Genomic DNA, 21336 nt, shown 5'->3' with positions numbered 1-21336 from the left:
CCACTTTGTGTCTGACCTAAATTTCGAACCATATTTGGTCCTTGAGAGACGACCTAGGAGTCACTTCCTAGCTATACTGCCTTTCTTATATGCAATCAAATTTGTATGGGTTGCAACACCCATCAAATTTTTAGCCTATGGCCAACAAATAACAGAACTCAATTAATACATTTGACCAAGTCATCAATGCTCAACTAACCTTTAAAAATATAGCTATTAAAGTGCAAGAGCATAACAGAATTCCAAAACAAACAACAGATACAGTCGAATATGTAAAATCCAATGTCGACTGTCACAATGTTAAACACTTTGAAATTATTTTCTTCTCAAAATCACACATAGCACTAATTCTTAAAATCTGTACAAAGGTTTTAGCATAGTCGAATCCATTAGTAAAGTAGTCGACTTTACTATAACTTTGTAGCACAAGAATAAGTTCGTAAAAGTGCTTGTGATTTCTTGCTTTAAAATATGTGCAGTAAAACATATGAAATGATGCAAAGCAAACAGCACATTAAAGCATATATACATGTTCCAGAAATATATTAATCAATCAACACAAGAACATGTAACACAGTACATACACATAAACATGTTCAACAGATATCACAGTTTAATCAGCATATGAACATGTAATGCAGCAACAACATGTACTTGTTATTAAGCAATATGTTGTCATCATAAAAAACTAGATTGATATAGAAATTTTGTTGTCAAAAATCTCAACATATACTTCATCAATTTCAATTTTTTAACTCTCACAAGGTTAGGCCCTACTCATTCAGAAAAATTATATTTCATAAATTGCTAAGACACATGTAAAGAAGTTTAGATCATAAATTTGATAAGATTTTGGCAGCATTTCGCATTGGTCTCCGAAATACATCCGGAGAACAACATAGATACTGAACCGAAATTTTATCAATCTTCTGCATAAACTCCAACGTACATGTTATAGCAAATTATGAAAAATAATTTTCAACGTGCATACACAAAAGACAATAACATGCAAACCTAAAAGCCAAAAACATGCAAACGCAAAAGCCAATAACATGCATACATAAAAAACAATAACACGCATACAATAAAAGTTTTCAACAAAGAAGCTAACCTTTTTAGCAGATTAAAAAAGTAATGGAGGGAAATGGAGAACTGCATGCCTAAATGGAAGATATTTCATCAAAGAGTAATTTAATTGGAGTAAAAGTAAATTTAAGCGGTCCAAAAGAGAAAAAACACACCTAGAAATGCAATGTCAAAGAGAGAAAATGCGAGGAGGATGACGATGAACAGTGAGCTTAACTACTCGCGGGTTCATGTTTTCCAGTATAAGAGCCTATAGACGTCGGGTGCTTAAGGGGACCGACGTCTATAATAGTATAGACATTGGGGCCCTCACTAATATGACGTCTTTATGATTTAAAAATTAATATTCACGGGGCACATAAGCGTCGGTTACTAGGGGCACCGATGTCTAATTGAACTTTTCACCTACCTGTCAGACATATAGACGTCGGTTACAGGGGGGCCGATGTCTATAATCGTATATAGACGTCGGTGTAGCAGGATCCGACGTATATATGGCGAAAAAGAATGACTATTCACCTACCTGTCAGGCCTATAGACGTTTGTTAGGAGGGGCCCCGACGTCTATAATATTATAGATGTCGATGTCCCACCTAACCGACGCCTATAGGCCTGACTTATTTACGAAAAGGCCATCGGTCAATAATTTACGTCCCCCCGGCCCCCACCCCCAAACCTACGTCTAAGGGGTAACGTTAAAAGCCAATTTTGCACTAGTGAGAGAGAAGAGCTTTTCTCATGTTTCTACTCCAAGAGGCATAGTTGGTTTCATTTAAAACTTGAGAAATGAGGATGAGCTTTTGATTCACTCTAGGATGTAGGTAGAAGGGGCTGAAAGGGTTGATGGACTGGTCCATGTGCTCCATGATTCCAAGAATGAAAGAAAGATAGGTTAAGCACTAGGATTCAGAGAGTTTTAGGTGCAGTAGAGGCAGATGATAACGGTCTAAAAACTGTTATTTTCATACTTAAATTTGATAGTAAAACACACCCTTTAAGGCTTAGAATGAGCTTTAAATCAAGTAAAACACTTAATTGAGTCTCTTGAGAGTCAAAAGTTGGTTTTTGAGATATTATGCTTGTTTTGCATTATTTTGCAGGGTTTTTGGATGAATTAATGATGGAAGTGAAGTAAGGTGCACTTAGACCCATGAAAGAAGGAGAAAAATGATGAATAGAAGGGTCAAACAAGCCGCTGAGCGCCAGAATGGTCCGCTATGCGCTCAGAGCGATTAGAGGCAAACCGCTCAGCGGCAAAACTAACCGCTGAGTGGTCAGAGCGGCTAGAGGCAAACCGCTGAGCGGTCAAATTAGGCGCCTAGGGATAGGGATAGGACGGTCAATTGCATTTGCTTCAGAACGCATTGCATTATTAGTTACTAGGGGAGGCTAGGGATAGCAACCCGGTAATTAGTAATAGGCTCTTTTCACCAAGGAATTGAGCTAAGGGTAATTAAGAAAGTTTGCATGGCAATTAGATAAACAAGTGAATTAAATAAGAAGACTAGATATATGAGAGTGGATAAGATGAAATTGTAAACCCCAACAACACCATTCATCCATAGTTCTCAAAACCAATTGAATCAATTGCATTGCATGTTTATTTTTGTTCTTTGCATCCAACCACCAAATTTATTCTTTTCTCAAGTCTTACGCGATTGGGTTACATGAAAGTTAAGGCCTAAGAGTCCTTTGGGAAAACGATACTCGGACTTACCCGTTTATATTACTTGATAACGTTCTGGTACACTTGCTAGGGACTTAACAGCAGAGCAGACAACAGACCTGCTTTGATACCATATTAGAAATGGTTAATAGAAAGAACCCCAAGAGAAGAGTCGCAAGCGAAGGGGGCGAAGAGGGCTAAGGCCAACAAAACCCCCAATGGTGACAGTGACAAGAACGGCTAGATGGAAGAGAGTTGAAATTGGAAAAGTCCAAAGAGAGGTAAAAACTGGAAAACTTGTATGTATTGTGTATGTATTTCATCTATGTCAACTAAAAAAAACAGAGGGGTCCTAGTTTATATAGGATTCCTAATTGACTCATAAAAACTTAATTTTAACCCATCACAAAACAATAACTAACTTATTATTGTTCTTAAAGAGCAATATTAGCTACTCTGACAACAATAAAAAAAAAATCTAATTCTATAAAATCAAATATTCTAAAAACATAGAGCTTAATTATGTGGAAAAACTACTTTATTTTAATATGATAGTCTCTTACTATTTTTTTTCTCTAATAATTGTTTTCTCATATTTTTAGATTGACGTTCTTCTTTGTAAATTTTCTATTTTTATTTTAAAATATTATTAAAAGTGGGAAAATAATTTGTTTACGAAATCTCATTTTATACTGTTATCAATGATAATAATAATAATAATAATAATAATAATAATTAGGTTTAATACCTATTTTGGTCCCTCTTTTTGGGGGGTTTGTTCAAAGTGGTCCTCCCTTTTTTAAAAAGTTCAATAAGGTCCTACTTTTTGCAAAAACTGTGCAAGTTAGTCCTTTTTGCAAACGGCGTTAATTCTGCTAACGGCAGAGCTGCCAGCTAGCAAATATTTGATGACTTGTACAAATAAAATTCGTTTTAGTCCTCATATTGGTTTAAAAATGTTCATTGTGGTCCTCGTATTGGTTTAAAAATGTTTATTGTGGTCCCGTTTTACTAAAAAGTAAAATCATCCTTAGAGACAGTAAGCAGCTTCACAAATTTGTCAATGGATGCTCTTGTGGAAAGTTTTGTGGTTTTCTAAGAAAAAAATAGCTAAAATTTCATGTGTTACAATCCAAAACTGATGCGTTCTTTTTTCACATCTCCATACTTACTAATATAACACGTGAAACTACACTGATAAGCTTCAAATTATTGTGATTATACTTTCCCAAAAGGTTAGCGCATGAATTACTAGATCACGTGTGAAATCTTTAACATGTATTAAAACGGGACCACAATAAACATTTTTAAACCAATACGAGGAGCACAATGAACATTTTTAAACCAATATGAGGATTAAAACGAATTTTATTTGTACAAGTCATCAAATTTTTTGCCAGCTGGCAGCTCTGCCGTTAGCAGAATTAACGCCGTTAGCAAAAAGGACTAACTTGCACAGTTTTTGCAAAAAGTAGGACCTTATTGAACTTTTTAAAAAAGGGAGGACCACTTTGAACAAACCCCCCAAAAAGAGGGACCAAAATAGGTATTAAACCTAATAATTATTATACACGCTATTGAAAACATATTTATTTATACATGAGTGTTACTCCCTCCACCACCACACACTGCTCCCTGCACCTCCTCATTCCTCTTTTGCCCTTAAGTGATATTATATACGTTGGATTCTTAAACAGATGTCAACATCCGTGAACGGATATCGACATCAGGAAAACGGATATCGATATTAGTCCACGGATGTTGACATCCGTTTAAAAATAAAGGTGCACGGATGTTGACATCCGTCAAGCCACATTTTAATTCTTCACACATATAATGATTGCTAAGTCAATGTCTTTATTCTATCATAATTCTGATACATTAGTCTTTATTATATTAGAGTTCTAATACGTGGACTTTAGTCAGTATGTGCAGTATGTGTAGGTGTTCACATGTTTAGTTTCTGGGACTTGATTTGTGTTGTTATTGAACATATTTTTCCTGTTGTAATTGCAATAAGCCAATCCAATATTGCAAAGAAGGTAATCAAAGGATGGGATTAACTTTATTCTATCTACAGTTATTTAGTTATTTTATTTTTTTAGGCTCATAAAATAGAACTCATGGTTTTCTTAAACATGTGAAAACAAACCTAAGTAAGAGGAATGAGAAGAATCATGTGATGATGAGTGTTTGATAGTATTTCCAGATTTAACCATTTTTCGCTTTTTCATATTAGAACCCTCTGTACTAATTTTTAGTGAATAGGACTGAGGGAAGAGTTGGGGCATTGTAAGGAAGAACATAAAAAATAGAAAACTACAAGTAGAAAACCAAAACAATTTAGAGATATTCTGGTTTTTTATATCAGAAACTAAAAGATTGATACTACTCGTAAAATAGTTTTCAAAAACTACTCCTTATCAAATATTTTCTTATATATTAAAAACGTTAACGGAAAATAATTATCAAAATAGAATTTAAACAGGCCCTGAGAAATTTATGATCTAGAAGCAAATACACAAGAGATAAGGGATAACAAAGATCCATTTGAATCAGGAATAAATACAAAAATAGTGATATGAATTAACATTTTAATATTGCTTTTATTTTTTGAAATAAGATCACAATGAAGAAATGATAAAGTAATATGAACTTAGTTCTCCAATAAGTATACATACATATATGCACGTATATGTGGTGTATGCCTATATTCCTAGTTAAAATTACACAGGATCAAAATGAGAAACAAATCAAGTCTTTCCACTAAATATGTTTAATAGCAACAAATCGAGTCTTTTGAGTATGTGCAGTATGCGAAGGATAATGAGAGTGTTTACACCATAGAATTCCTAGTTGTGCCTCCCTTATGCGGTATGTGCAGGTATAGGAGCGTGGAGGTGTAGGGGTGTAGGAAGATTTAGAATTTAAAAAACAATAAAATAAAATAGTAAAAAGGTTAGAAAAGGTAAAGAAAAAGATTATTTTTGTAATAAAAAAAATGGGGAGGTGGAGGGAGCAACACCCTTTATACATATGTTTATTTAATTCTTTATTATGAAAATAAAAATCTTATCATAATGATTAAAATAAAAAATACTAATATATTTTAAAAAATATATGTTCATAAAAAATTATTATAAAATAAATAACTTTTATAATTTTATCATAGATAGGTTTTTATTATAGACAATTAATTTAGATTAAAAAACTAATTACAAAATTTAAATAATAAAATGATAAAATGAGATATATTGATAAAAATAAAATAAAAAAATATATATATACACTAAAAGAATGGAGTTACAAAGCAGTTATCAAGATTTTATGGATATGTGTGTGAAAATACTTTCATGTTAATAAATTTCATGCTTGCTACATAAAATTTAACTAAAATTCATTACCAATTATAGCTTCCAATATAAGAGCAACCATTTTTTTAAAAAAAAAAAAGTAAAATGAATAGGATAAAGAACCATTACCATATCGATTTTTTTTTTTAGATTATTTTTATTTTTATTTTATTTTTGTTAAAGGAGCTTTCTCTTTTTTTTTGGAACGGGTTAAAAAAACTTAACAATTATATAATCCCGGTACTAATCATCATTAAGTTTTTATTTTCCTTTTTATTTTCAGCTAAAATAAATTGACAAATTCATATCAAAGTTATTGATATATATCATTTGTTATTATCATTTTATTTATGTTTTGGATTTAATTCATATCTCTTTTGTTGTAAATATAATAGCTATGTATATATTCAACACAATGAAATGAATTTTATGCATAATTTTCACTATATCATCTATGTAACTTAATTTCTTAAATAAAACATAGCTTAATACCTCCCTTGATCCTCATATTTGTCCGAAAATTTTAAGTTCGATCCTCAAGTTTTGAACGGTCTCAATTAGATTATAATTTTTTGTAAAAATACACATATTTTACCCCAACCGTTAACTGATATCAAACGGCGTTAAGTTTAGCTGATATGGTATGCTGACAAAATTGTTGACAAAATATATGCTAAATTCCAGAAGCATAACATCCATGCTATAAAAAGTTACTTATAAGCACTTGCAATGATAATAGAAAAAACAAAAAAAAAATTAAAGCACTAAAAATGCATTAAAACTTGATTCCTGAACTTTTTAAAACTTTTTAAAAGTGCAATTTAATTCAAAACCAAGTTTGCACAATCGAATCTCAAATCATCTGCGAGAGATTCAAAAAGTGAATTAATTGCTCCAGTGACTTTTTCTTCTGAAAGAATTGATCCAGTAACTTGAAAAGCTGTGGAAATAATTCTCCCACGTCTAAAAACCTATGTTTCACACTAGATAATATTCGATTGAATTTGATTCGCAATCTGTTTTGATTAATCACTTATCAGACACAATTGAAATCTATAGACAAGTAAAATATTTAAGACTAAAATAACTTATCGCCATTGTCTCCATAAGGAGTCAGATTATTTTCTTCAGGACTCAACAATCCATAAGTTTAGCAAATGCAGAAGATGTCCCCCTTGGAGTTAATAGCATCTCACCCTTCAACTTTTTTACTTGTTTACAGAAGTATATTATGCAGAACTCCCCAGATAGTATCTTAAACTGACGGGAAAGCACCCTTATACACTACACTGACTGTAGTTCAATGATGCTTAACAGCCATGTAGTGTATAAGTAGCTTCTATAAACCCCCTAAAGACTAAAATATTATTATCCCCAAAGTTGTGTGTATAAGTAGCTTGTATAAACCCCTGTAGGAGGTCAACAGAACATGCTCACAACAATTGAATACAGTTACTTATCTCCATAGTTTGTAATTCGAATAATCATGTAGTTATTAAAAAAGAGGACTGAACACAAGAAAAGTGAAGTCATGAGAGCAAAGCATTTGAGTGGGGGAGGGGGCGTAAATGTTATCCAGGGTTGCAAGAAAAATAAAGATAGGGCAAAGTCTGTAAGAAATAAAACAGAAGGGGCCTAAGGAAAGTAAACAGGCCAGTTGTAGTAGTAATGTTCTCGGTGGACCTTATCCCAAGTCTTGTTCCACTGCATCAACACAATTTTTTTAACACAATTAATTCCTCATATTAAATAAAGCACAAAGTAAACAAAAGTATCAGCTCTGTTCAGCTAAAGCTCTCAAGAAACATTCGATAAACTGGCATACCAAGAACTCATATGGCTGATTCTTCTTCCTCGCCTGTTTCCAGTGATATTGCTCGAATAAAAATGCTTTATCATGCCAGCTGCACATTAAACGATCTTAGACTAAGTAATTTAAATGAATTGATGCCCAAAGAGAACCTTCAAAAGATTAAATCATAAATAGTTAAAGAGAAATGCTGCATGCAGAATGTCAATTCTACTCAACTATCATAATCAGGATATGGGGGGAAATCCCGGGAAGAGAGAAAATAGAGAAAAATGAATCATATAGGACAGTGAGCCTTTTCCCTCCCCCATTGTGTATACTAGCATTTGTGATATTGAAGAAAAGAATGAGACCGAAAGGTGGCATTGGAGTAGACAAAGAGCACCAAGGTGACAATCATAAAGCAAAGTCCAAATACCTCAGGGTACAAGTGTAGGAGCCAACTGCATCATAAAAACAAACACCTTCCTGTACACATACATACAACTAAAACAAACCTGAAAAAACGACTAGAAGACCTAACTTTTGTGTGCAAAAGATGAACCTACAGTCCATTGCAAGCCACTCCACCCAATAGGTAAGCCCAACAGAATACCATCAGACTAAGGCCTCCTGTATGGATGAATTTCTCCATAGAAGAAAAATTAAAATTGGCTTCTCTACAAGCTAAAATTAGTTTATGCACATGGTAATTTGTAGAAACTTTCTCATATAGTTTCTCTAAAATTTATTCTTAATTTATGCATAATCTAATTTTAATTAAAGAAAAAGTCACTTTGATTTTTTCTTTCTTATATTTTTCTTTAGAATTGCTTATGGTGAAGTTCATCCATACAAACACAAATCACTTGAAATTCTAGGGCGTAAATACAAGTGACACATACATTGTGAAGGGACTATAAAACTCCTTAATTGTTATTTTCGCATATGATTAAGCAATGCACCCAATATACATTGAATACTAAGGGTCTTATTGGAATAACAGTAAGAAATAAACTATTTCAATAATCAATAACATATCTAATAAGTTATAACTATAACTGATTACAGTCAAACTATAGAGTCTTGACAGTGGTCTGAAGAGTAATCCCTAGCAAAACAATTCAGTAAACAAAAAAGATCATCTAAGCGTTACCTACACAAAGTTCAATTCAATCGTACTGTGAGGTCTATACTCGAAGTTTGAAAAAACAGAAAAGAGAAGAGGGGAAGAAAATGGTACTTGAACTGATTAGAAAGCGTCCACATATAGGGATTGAAGTAAGTAAGAACAGAAAAGGTAGCGGATCCAATCCAAATACTGACAAACCGATCCGGGTCCGCATGGGGCACGCCCGGGTCACCGCGATAAGCGTTTCCGAAGTACTTTTCCATTTCTTCTCTCCTTTCTCTGCTTTGCTTCTCTCTGAGTTTGCAGAGCTCCACTCTTATCCCCTTCTCTCAATGTAAACCACTATTTCATACGCAAATTCGCTCACGACGTCGTTTCATGCTTAGTGGCACAATTTCTTTTTTGGGCTTCTGTTTTGAAAACTGGACCCAACTCTGTGTAAGACAGATCGGTTCAAGTGAACTATAAAATTCAACAAAAAAACCCAATCACGATTTGAAATAGGGTGTTTCACCTGCACATTCAAGTATATCTTTCTACACCTTCATTGTTTTTAAATACCCCTAGGTCGTTAATTATTAATTTTATTTTTATTGACTATTTCTCTCTCCAGCCATTGACTACACCTCTATTCTCCCCTTATCACCAAACACGCATCCATGTACTCCCTACACCCTCCTTCATTTGTATTAAGAAACCTTATACCCCATCACTTCATTTTAAATTGCATCTTTGATAATCTGTTTAAATTATCTTCGTTATATATTTAATTATTGTTCTATTAATTTATAATTATTTTTAAATTTATGTATCAGTTTATGTAATTATATAATTTTTAATTGATATAGATTTAATTGTATAAATTTATCAAAATTAATAAAATTGATTTAGAATAAAAAAATGAAGATGTACCTATCGGTGAGAATCCAATTATACGTTTATCAGCTATGGAAATCCGATTGTCCATATTCGATTTAGGTTTAATATTTTACATAAAAAATTTATTATATTACTTGTATTATTATTTTATTAGTTTATAATTATAAATCAATTTTTATGAATTATAAATTAATTAGATAATATATAATGGGTTAAATATGTTTTTAGTCCCTATACTTTGTGGCGATTTTGGTTTTAGTCCCTCTTTCAAACTAAGGTACAATTTAGTCCTTCAACTTTAGAAAACTCTGATTTTAGTCATTTTTACCAATTTTTTTTAACTTTATTTGCTGTTTCAAGCACGTTTCATTATAGCATTTGGATTGTTTACACTATTTGACACATTTTTGCTTCAATGTTAACTGAAAAACGTATTTGAAATAGCAAATAAATATAAACACATTTTAGAATTATTGAGAATTTCTATAATTGTTTGACACATTTTTTTGAATTTTTGAGAATTAATATAAACATTTTAGAAAAATTAAAGATATCAAAATTTGTATTGAATATAAAAATCCGAGGAAGGTGTGGTCGAATATTAATATCCGATGGAAGAGTCATCGAATATGGAGATCCGATTTACCATTTCTGTTTTTTTTTTCATTTATAAAATGGATAGCAATAAATATGGAAAACTCTGGAAAGGAACACAATCACATATAAAATTAATATATTTACACTTACACTAGGACTCAGTAATGCAACTTTAAATAATCAATTTGCATACATAATATCAGGACATAAGCAAGAATCATGAAAAAGTAGACAAAAGCAACTGACAATGGGGAAGGGGGAAAATTATACACATCAAATAAAACAGTTTCTGAAAAATGAGAATATAAGTGCCACTTGCTCTCAAAAGGTCAATGAATCTCAATGAATGCACCACCTTCACAAAGTTCTGGCTGCAGTGCAATATATATATATATATATATAAAAGAAAGGGGTGAAAATTGAATTAAGTTAAAAAGGGAGGAGCCTTTGTTAAAAATAACAAACCGTTTTCTATTTCTGCTAAACTTTTTTAAAAGAAAGAAAAAGCTGAACTCATTTCTTAAAAATTCTTCTCTCTCTAGAACCCATCTTCCCCACTGTCCTCTGCCTTCTCTCTAACCTCCACACTCATCCATCCATTTCATGTGTTGTTAGGTGGTACCTAGGCCCTCCTGACGTTGAGAGCTTCAAGTATCACCGATTACTTTTTCCGTTTGGACCGGTAAGTAGTTTTCTCCTCTTCTCTGTTGTTTTGTAGCGTAGGGCATTGCCATTCTACTGGTTTCAAGCAACTAGTGTTGAGATTGTTGACAACAAAAACTCTATATCAAATTGGTTTTTGATGATGACAACTCAGTGCTTAATAACAGTACATATGTTCCAGTATTACATGTTCTTATACTGTAATGTTTGTCATATCCGCTGAACATGTTTTGATTGAATTACATTGTATGTTCCTATGTTTGATTGAGTGTTATATTTGTGGAACATGCTTGTATTGAAATGTGAGATAAAATGTTTTTTATCATTACACATTTTTGAAAGAAAAGATCACAAACACCTTTTGAACTTATAATTGTTGTGACAAAGTTCTAGTCCAGTCAAATACACTCTATATGGATTCGACTATGCTAATATCTTTGTACAGATTTTGTGAACAAGTGTTGTGTGAAATTTTGAGTTGAAAAGAATTTCAAAGTGTTTTTTCATGTGTTAGTCGACATTGTGAAATGCATATTCGATTGTGTTACTGTTCTGTTTGAAATTTTGTTAAGCCTACAAGCTCCAACGGCTATATTTTCAAAAGTTAGTTAAAATTGTATGACCTGGTCAACTGTAATAAATGTGTATTGATTTCGTTGATTGAGGAGCCTTTATGTTGACTGTCTGTTATAACTGTTTTAATACAGTCGACTGTATTAGTAGGCTATTCGACTATGAATCAATCTGATAAAACAGAAAGCTATAAATAGACGGAACGCGAATTGTTCTGTGACTTTTGTGATCTGACATTTTCATTTTCCTATTTCAGATTGAATTCGTTAGAAGCTCCAAGAATTCTCCAAGAAGACGGTGGTGATCTTGCTTGAGAGAAATTCTGAAGGAAAAGTTATTGTTCTCACTGTTTGATCAATATCTGCACAGAGAAGGTGCTTCTGGTTTGACCTTGATAGGCTTGGCATCCTGTGAAGAATGCTATTTTTGACTGAAGGTTTGGCAACCTGTGAAGTCTGTTGTGATAGGCTTGGCAACATGTGAAGTTTGTTGTGATAGGCTTGACGTCCCGTGAAGAATGCTGGTTACACGTGGAGGATTGTTCAACGTGGGTTCAGATTGCAGAAGAGGGGATTCTTGCTGTAATTCTGGTTTTTTTGTGCATCTATATTTTGATTTTGGGTTAGAGAGGAGATTTATACTTTTGTGTGGTACTTCTATAAATTCCTTGTTGTAAAAACCGCAACCATTATAGTGCATTTGCTTCCTGGGTTGGAAGGACACTGGATGTAGGCGACTCCACTAGGGACGTCTAGAGAGTCAAGCCTTTTAATTAGATTCGGGAATTTGGTGTGGTTTTGCTTTGTGTTTTTGTCCCCTTCTTGTTTCGTACTTGTATATTTTTCATCTTTGTTTGATATTTGAAATAATTGCATGTGAGTGCTCTTTATGTTTGAAATAATTATTGAATATTGATTCCTAGGATACATGCTTATATCTGCCTAGGAGAATATTCTGGTTGTTTTGCAGGTGAGGGTTTGGGTATGCATTGCATTCTCCCTTCACACACACACATTATGCATATCATGAGTGAGGCCCTAAACCCGGATCTGAGTGCAACTTAGAAATAGAGGGGTTGTGTAGCGGTGCCACTTGGGACATACTTTCTGTTTGACTATCGTGAGAAACCCAACTAGAGTTTGTTCTCTTCATTTGTATTTTCACACCTAATTGATTACTCGACTGTTGTGAAGATGCTATGAAGAGGACCATAACTCTAATGACCATTTATCTTCCGGCTCAGGGAACTATCATTGTGTAAAATATTTAACTTCAAATTTTTTCAATTTTACTTTTTAGTAACTATTTTGTTAAATTCATATAACTACTCCTAATAAGCAAATCATCTACATAATAAAAAAATTACTTGTAATAAAATAATAACATATTGACTTTTATAATATTTTTTTATAACATTATTTTATAATTTAACAATGTTTTATTTAAATATTTGCTTTAACAAAAAAATTTACAATAATAAGAAAAGATTGTACAAAATTTATATTTCCTTAATTACTAATTAATTTACTATTTCGAAATTATTTTGAAAATTAAAAAAATAATTTATAGATATATATTTTATCTTATGTTTGAATATATATATTTTTTTAAAAATTTTAAGAAATTGAATACACAATATACTTACAATTAAATTCTCTTTATTTCTTAAATAACTTTTTAATAGAATAATTGAATTATTTTATATTTTAATTTTATTGTTTTAATAAAGTAATTTAATTTCTCTTTTTAAGGTAAAATTTTATTTTAAAAATGGTTGGTTAATTTGGTTCTATCTCTTACTCGTGAACAACTTTTTTTACTAAAATGACATATTCGATCTTTGCATAATAAATTCGTCTTAATTTTATGTCTAAGTTGACTCTTCGTAACATTCAATTCGACTCAATTTTTATCTCAAAATGACCTGACTCAACATTCAACTCAATAAACTTAGTTTAACTTTTAGCTTGGGTTGAAATGTAATAACTACCATATGTTGACTATAGTGATCAATATAATTATAATAATGAAAAACGTAATTATTTTAAAAATATAAAGTGCAAGATAAAATGAATATAAGGAAGGTATCGTTAGAAATCTGAAGTTTAAATTTAATGTGTTTTTCGAGGATTTGGATTTAATGCTTGCACATTGTCTTTCAATGAATTAAATATACTCGTTTACAATAGGCTAACAAACTTAATAGTTTTCAATTTTGTTAAGTGCCTGAGTGTTTTATGCACCAACTGTCGAAACAAATTTCACAAACAATTCACTTATATTGTGGATCAAACTCACAAAAATCTTGAATTCAATATATTCTTGCATTATATTGACAATAATCAACAAATCATACATTTTTTTTTTCAAATATCACGTTTTGGTATTGTTTATTGTCAAGGATGGACTAATGGAGGAATCAAAGTGAAAATACAGTAGAGAATGTAGATGACGATAATGATATAATGATAACAAAAGACTTGCAAAAATTTAAATTGTAGAGAAGTAAATTATAAAATAAAAAATGATAAAAGAAATTAATGGTAACTATAATGTATGACCACCCGGTCAGTCAAGAACCGGGCGGTCGACCATCCTGCGAGGAAGTCGGTCAATCTAGAACAGTAATTAATTAATAATTAATTTGAGCACTAATAACAGTTAATGGACAGTTAAGTAGAATAATAGTGAATAATAGTCATTTATGGATGATTAATGAGTTAGACATAAAGATCTGGAAAAATAGGAGTTTTAAAAATAAAGTAGTTTTGAGACTTTGGATTTTTGTTTGGAGATCAATGTTTTTAAGTTTATATTTTTGTTAGGACATAATTGTTATGTTATTTCTTTATTTTTATATTTTTGACTAGGGGCAAAAGGGTCTTTTACCTTTATTTAATTGGTGTAGAAATTAATTAAGAGAGGGTGTAAAAAGCAACTACATGCAAATTAAATAATCTAGATATTTAATAAAATAATATAATGTAAATCTTTTAGAAGATTTAGTTGTTATTTAAAAAAAAATAGTTAAATGAAAATAGGAGATATAATCTTGGTGGGTTTAAAGATTAAAAGAAATATTATCATTAGAGAAAATCATTATTACATATTGAAGATATTTTAAAGATTATGTAGATTTTAAAAAGATTTTGTGGTTGATGATATTTTAAAAAGTAGTTAAGAGTGAATAAGAGAGAAAATCTTCGTGGTTTTAGAGATAAACTGAGAGATTTTATTAAAACTGAAAAGATAGAGATAAAATAGAAGAGGATAAAAAAGAGAAGAGTAAAATGGGTGGGCATTTTGTTACCCTAAAAGGAAAAAACGAAAATTAGAAAGATAAGAGAGAGAAAATACGTTTTCTAGGGGAAAATAGAGCCGGACAGGGCATCAAAAATGGGAGAACCATTAGTGATGTTGTGAAGCTTTCTTGGTGATCTTGGAAACAAAAATCGTAAGAGACCCGGTAAGAGGAGTGACTAGAATTACCTTGTGTGTGTAGGGTTTGACATTGTATGATATTCTTTATTATATGTTGCAATTTGTATGGTTGTTGGTGTGCATGGTAAATTTTGAGTGATGATGATGATGGGTGACGTGTGTTAAGTCCCTCGCAAGTGTACCAGATCGTTATCAAGTAATATAAAACGGGTAAGTCCAAGTATCGTTTCGCAAAGGACACTTAGGCCTTAACTTTCATGTAAACCAATTGCATAAGACTTGAGAAAAGAATCAATTTTAGGGTTTTGAATGCAAAGTACAAAAGTAAACATGCAAGATGCAGTGAATTAATTGGCTAGAAAAGACTATGGATGAATGGAGTTGTTGGGGTTTATGTTAAGTCCCTGGCAAGTGTACAAGATCGTTATCAAGTAATATAAAATGGGTAAGTCCAAGTATCGTTTACCAAAGGACTCTTAGGCCTTAACTTTCGTGTAACCTAATTGCGTAAGACTTGAGAAGAAATTGATTTTATGTTTTTAAATGCAAAAACAAAAGTAAACATGAAAATGCAGTGAATCAATGGTTGAGGAGAAACTATGGATGAATGGTGTTGTTGGGGTTTACAATTTCATCTTATCCACCCTCATATATCTACTCTTCTTATTTAATTCGCTTATTTATCATATTGCCATGCAAACTTTCTTGCTCTACCCTTAACCCAATTCCTTGGCAAAAAGAACCTATTACTAATTACCGACTTGTTATCTCTAGCCTCCCCTAGTAACTAATAATGCATAATAAATGGAAGCAAAATACAATTGATCGTCCTACCCCTATCTCTAGGCGTTATTAGCATAATCAAGGAATTCCCGTATCAATAAAGACAAACGACATTTACCGAATGAGTTAAACGATAAAAGCATTAAATACAGGTAAGGAACACAACAATTGATAAATCAAGCATATGCAAGCTTATGAATTAAATAAGAATTTGGATATATGAGAGTTTCAAAATATTACACTGTTCCCCAACAACAAAGGGTTTAGTTCACCATTATCATGGTGAAACTAGATGAAATACAATGGAAGAATGAAAGAATAACCCTAGATTAAGTATTTTGGAGCCTAAGCATCCAAAGAACAACCTCCAAGGTGTGTAGAGCTGTTGTGGACGTTTCCCTTTGCCAAAGATTCAGGTTTCAAGTTGTACTGGGATATTTATAACACAGAAAAATAACAAAGTTTAAGCCCAACCCCAACAGACAACCGCTCAGTGCCTTATTTAACCGCTCAGCGGTTTGCCTCTAATTGTTCAACCGCTCAGCGCCCTGTTTGACGGCTTAGCGGTTTGCCTCTAATCGCACTGGGCGCTCAGCGGTCCGTTCTGGCGCTTAGCGGTTCCTTTGGCTCTTCTTTTCATCCTTTTTCTTCACCTTTCACTAGCACAAGTCCACCATACATCACTTCCTTCTTCAAATCACCTCAAAACCCTGCAAAATAATGTAAAACCAAGCATAATACCTTTAAAACCAACTTTTGACTCTCAATGACTCAACTAATTGTTTTACTTGATTTTAAGCTCATTCTAAGCCATAAAGGGTGTTTTTAATATCAAATTTAACCATGAATATAACGGTTTTTAGACCGTTATCAGTTTACAATTTCATCTTATCCACCCTCTTATATCTACTCTTCTTATCTACTTCGCTTATTTATCATATTGTCATGAAAACTTTCTTAGTCTACCCTAAACCCAATCTCTTGGCGAAAAGAGCCTATTACCAATTACTGGCTTGCTATCTCTAGCCTCCCCTAGTATATAATAAGGCATGATAAACAGAAGCAAAATACAATTGATCGTCCTACCCCTATCTCTAGGTGGTATTAGCATAATCAAGGAATTTCCCTAGTTCATGACATTACTGTACGTTCCCGTATCAATAAAGACAAACAATATTTACCGAATGAGTTAAACGATAAAAGCATTAANCAAAGGTAAGGAACCCAACAATTGATAAAGTAAGCATATGCAAGCATATAAAGAAGATAAGAATTTTGATATAAGAGAGTTTCAAAAGATTACATTGTTCCCCAACAACCTAGGGTTTAGTTCACCATGGACATGGTGAATCTAGATGGAAAATAATGAAAGAATGGAAGAATAAACCCTAAATTTGGTAGATTGGAGCCTAAGCATCCAAGGAACCTCCTCCAAGGTGTGCAGAACAGCTCTGGACGTCTCTGTTGGACAAAAGATTACAATTTGAATCGCACTGGGTCTATTTATAGACCAAAAAGATAACAGAATCTAAGCCAAATAAAAATAGATAACCGCTTAACACCTAATTTAATCGCTCAGCGGTTTCCCTATTAGTCGCGCCACCGCTCAGCGGTCAGTTTTACCGTTGAGCGGTTTGCCTCTAATCGCTCTGACCGCTTAGCACTGATTTTGGCCGCTGAGCGGATCATAGACTCTTCTTTTCTTCCTATTTCTTTCTCTTTCTTGAGTCTAAGTCTGTCCTAATTCACTTCAATCTTCAATTCTCATCAAAAACAAGCATAATATCTCTAAAACCAACTTTTGACTCTCTAATGACTCAACTATGTGCTTTACTTGATTTTAAGCTCATTCTAAGCCACAAAGGGTGTGTTTTGATATCATATTGAAGCATAAAAATAACAGTTTTTAGACCGTTATCACAATCCCAAGCTTATAACTTTGCTTGTCCCCAAGCAAACAAGACAAAACTTGGCTTTCCACTTTTTCATCAAATAGTTAGACATTTTCAAAACTCATTTTTCTCATGACAAGTTATTGTTCAATTGAGATTTTCAGTGGAATCCTATCAAAATGCATGCATGCTTTCAATCCAATTCAATTCACATAGTCAAATATTTCCCAACAAATCTGTTATTCATGAATGATCAATTCACTAAGCATATATGTAAACATGGAATTCAACAATTCTCACCAAGCAAGTGTTTCACTTAATCACTCAAGTGTTTAGGAGGTCACTCCACTCTCAACTATTCACATGTCACATAAAACAAAATTGCCCTTCATCTAAAACAATCAACATTCTCACATGCCAATGTCATCACAAGGACTTTTCCAAGGCTTGTAACGAGGCTGAGTTAACAAGAAAAATTGGTTTTTCTAGATCACAAAATCCTTAAGTCAAGAGAGCTATTTTAACATTCAAAGTTCAAGTAAAACTCTCTTTTTCACCAATCTCACTCATGCTTTTTATTTTCTTGTTTTTCTTTTCTTATGCATTTTTCTTTTTCACTTTGAGCTCAATGCTTTTCTTTTGCCTTTTAACTTTCCCCAAACATCCAACTTGAACCTTTTTCAATACATACAATTATTCTCAACCCAACTCAAGGTAATTAATTCAAACCAAGGGTTTTCATCCTGTTTAAGGCTAAGGTTCAAAAAGGGTATATATATTAAATCTCTTTGGGTGAAAATTTGGCTAAGTAAGGGCTTTCAAACATGAACTTGATCATATGACATAAACATTCATTTCAATCAATTATCAAGACTCAGGCAATATCATTCATGCTTCCCTGTGAACAGTACATATGTCAATGAAAACTCTGGAGCTCAATACCTCACACAACATGCTTTCTCACACATTATTCATAAATCTTTCTTAGCATCATAATCACAATCATAAATCACCATACATCTGTTCACCTGGATATCAACATACACACAGTCTTAATCATCAACCACATTCAATCATCATCAAATAACTCATCATGCAATATAATCATCAAACCATTATCAGAACCAGTGTACAAGCCAAGCATAGACACAAAAATAAAGTTCAACTATTCTACAAATCCAAAGTACAAAAGAAAAAGAAAAATCCCTGTCCAAGTGCTGACATCCATCAGTAGATGCCCTATATATCCATGTGCTCATCTGAGTAGTATTCGTCACCCACCTGTGCATCCTCAAAATCATCATCCTTCTGGTCATCTTCATCTCCGCCTAGTGCTCTAGGCGCTCCAGACCTAGTGCCCTGTGCCTGCTCCTGAGGCCAAGCCATCGTACTATGGAACTCGTCCATAGTCCACCTGTGCACTGATAGTGTGTCATACAATCCTATAATCATTTCAACAGTAGCTACCTGCCCTCTACGGAGAGACTCCATCCTCGCCTCCATCATGGACATGTACATGTCCCTCATCTGAAAAGGCTCAGCGTGTTGTGCCAGTGCATTTGCAGGTGCATCCTCTTGCTGAGTTGTTGCTCTCCTAGGACGTTTCCTAGGCACTGCTCCGACTGGCTCGTCACCTCCACAAAACTGACAATAATAAGTGGCATCGTTAGCCCTCCTCGGCCTCTCATAAGGTGGAACTTTGGTGTCCACCCTAGCCTGCTGGGGCAGGTATGTAATCAGGGACGGATGTCCCAGTGGTGTCCTGTTACTAACAGTAGTAGCGCAGCTCTGAATCTCGTTGGCAATGGTCTCCCCAACGTTAACATCCATCTGCTCAGCATGCAGTAGATGAAGAGAATCCGATGCATGGTAATGTCGGAGACATGGGAGCATGGTTGTATCTTGACATGAGTGAATGTCATCCAGTACTTCGCCAGGGGAGTCAAATCTGCCATAATGAAGTTGACTGACGCTCCACTAGGGTTCCTCTGAAAGTGTCTCCCATGGATACACATCACCCTCAATGTCCTCATAATCCCTGTACTCCCCTGTAAGAACAACATACCTACACTGCTCTCCTGGCCACTCAGTCCCCAAGAAGCTATTGATGGTGTCGGGGTCGTATCTGATGATCTGTCCCCTCACATAGCTCATGTACCTTCCAGCTGCTACTCCTCCTCTAGGCAAGGCATTGACATAAAATTCCTTCACCAGCTCAATGCTAGCTGGTGCAGGATAGGTGGTCAATCTCTCCCAGCCTCGCCTCTCAATCTTCAGTCCAAACGTGTTGCCAAGTCTGGAATATACATGGCCTTCCTCTCCATCAATAAATGCCTCTCCTGTACAGTCACATAGTGCTCTTCATGCTTTTTAGAAAGGAACCTAGAAGAATATAATCTCCTTGGCCTTTCTGGCTCATTCCTCTTGTTGCCCATGGTTTTCACTCTCCTTGAGGATGACATTCCTATATCCAATAAATCCAATAACATCACAAATATTTATCATTTACAGGTTAGTAAATCATCAATTATATTTCCAGAACAAACACAGTCCAATATTGAGGGAAAAACAGGGGCCCTCAGCATCCAAACATCTTCAAAAATTAAAAACCCCCAAAACAAGATGAATCCCGCTCAGCGGTCAAGCAGACCGCTCAACGGTTTTCAGCTGGGTTTTTAAAAACTCTTTTTCAAAAGTCCTAATCTCCACTCTAACACTAAATCCACCATTCCAGATCAATTTCATGCATTCAATCGGTTCACACAGTTTCCATTTCATCAAATCATGCATAGAAATCAAAAGACCTAATTTATCATGTTCCTAAGCATGTTCTTCAACAAATTTCAATTAGAAACCCTAAGAATGAAATTGCACAACTTACTTGAGTGGAGATCTCAGATTCTTGCTAAACTTGCTCCTAATTGATGATGAATGCCCTCTCTAATTCACAACCCTCAACAAAAACCCCAAACTTTGACAAGATAATAGTAGAAAATTGAGATTTTTGTGAGTGGGTGATGAGAAAAGTGGGAAAATCTCTTTAGAAAGCTCTTGAAAGTGAAAGAGAAGTGCTAGGGGTTAAGGAGACTACTTGGGCGAACTGCAAAGAAGAGGTTTTAAAGTGCCAAAACCTAAAAAAAAGCTCAACTTTAAGAAAAACCGAGACCAGTTCATGCCGCAACCGCTCAGCGGTTAAATGGACCCTTAGCAGTTTGGCTGAAATTTTATTTCTCTCTTCTTTGCTTGCTTTTAAGCAATCTAACCCTGTAGCACTTAATTTCAATATTCAATTTTTCAATCATATACCTTTCCCCTCTCAACTGCAACATTCAAACATGCAATGCACTTAACACAAAGTTAAAAACAAATATAATCAATTGGGTTGGCTCCCAGGTAGCGCTTGTTTAACGTCACGAGCCTGACACAAAGCTGTCTAGCACTCATCAGTAAGTGCTTCCTTACCAACACCCATCAGTAGGTGT

The 21336-nt window shown here is 33.7% G+C and overlaps 1 protein-coding gene across 1 annotated transcript; it reads right to left on the bottom strand.

Moving 5' to 3' along the window:
- Window positions 1-7488: 7488 nt before the first annotated feature.
- Window positions 7489-9442, bottom strand: LOC106770846. Its single transcript, XM_014656671.2, has 3 exons — window positions 9138-9442; window positions 7931-8009; window positions 7489-7809 (listed from the first exon to the last, which is right to left on the bottom strand). Exons 1-3 carry the CDS (start codon window positions 9287-9289, stop codon window positions 7741-7743), a joined length of 300 nt encoding a protein of 99 aa, XP_014512157.1. The 5' UTR covers window positions 9290-9442; the 3' UTR covers window positions 7489-7740.
- Window positions 9443-21336: the final 11894 nt, after the last annotated feature.

This window comes from Vigna radiata, chromosome 8 (assembly GCF_000741045.1).
Source record: "Vigna radiata var. radiata cultivar VC1973A chromosome 8, Vradiata_ver6, whole genome shotgun sequence".
Taxonomy (NCBI): Eukaryota; Viridiplantae; Streptophyta; class Magnoliopsida; order Fabales; family Fabaceae; genus Vigna; species Vigna radiata.
The sequence above is the reverse complement of the archived record's forward strand: the minus strand, read 5'-3'. Positions and strand labels throughout refer to the sequence as shown.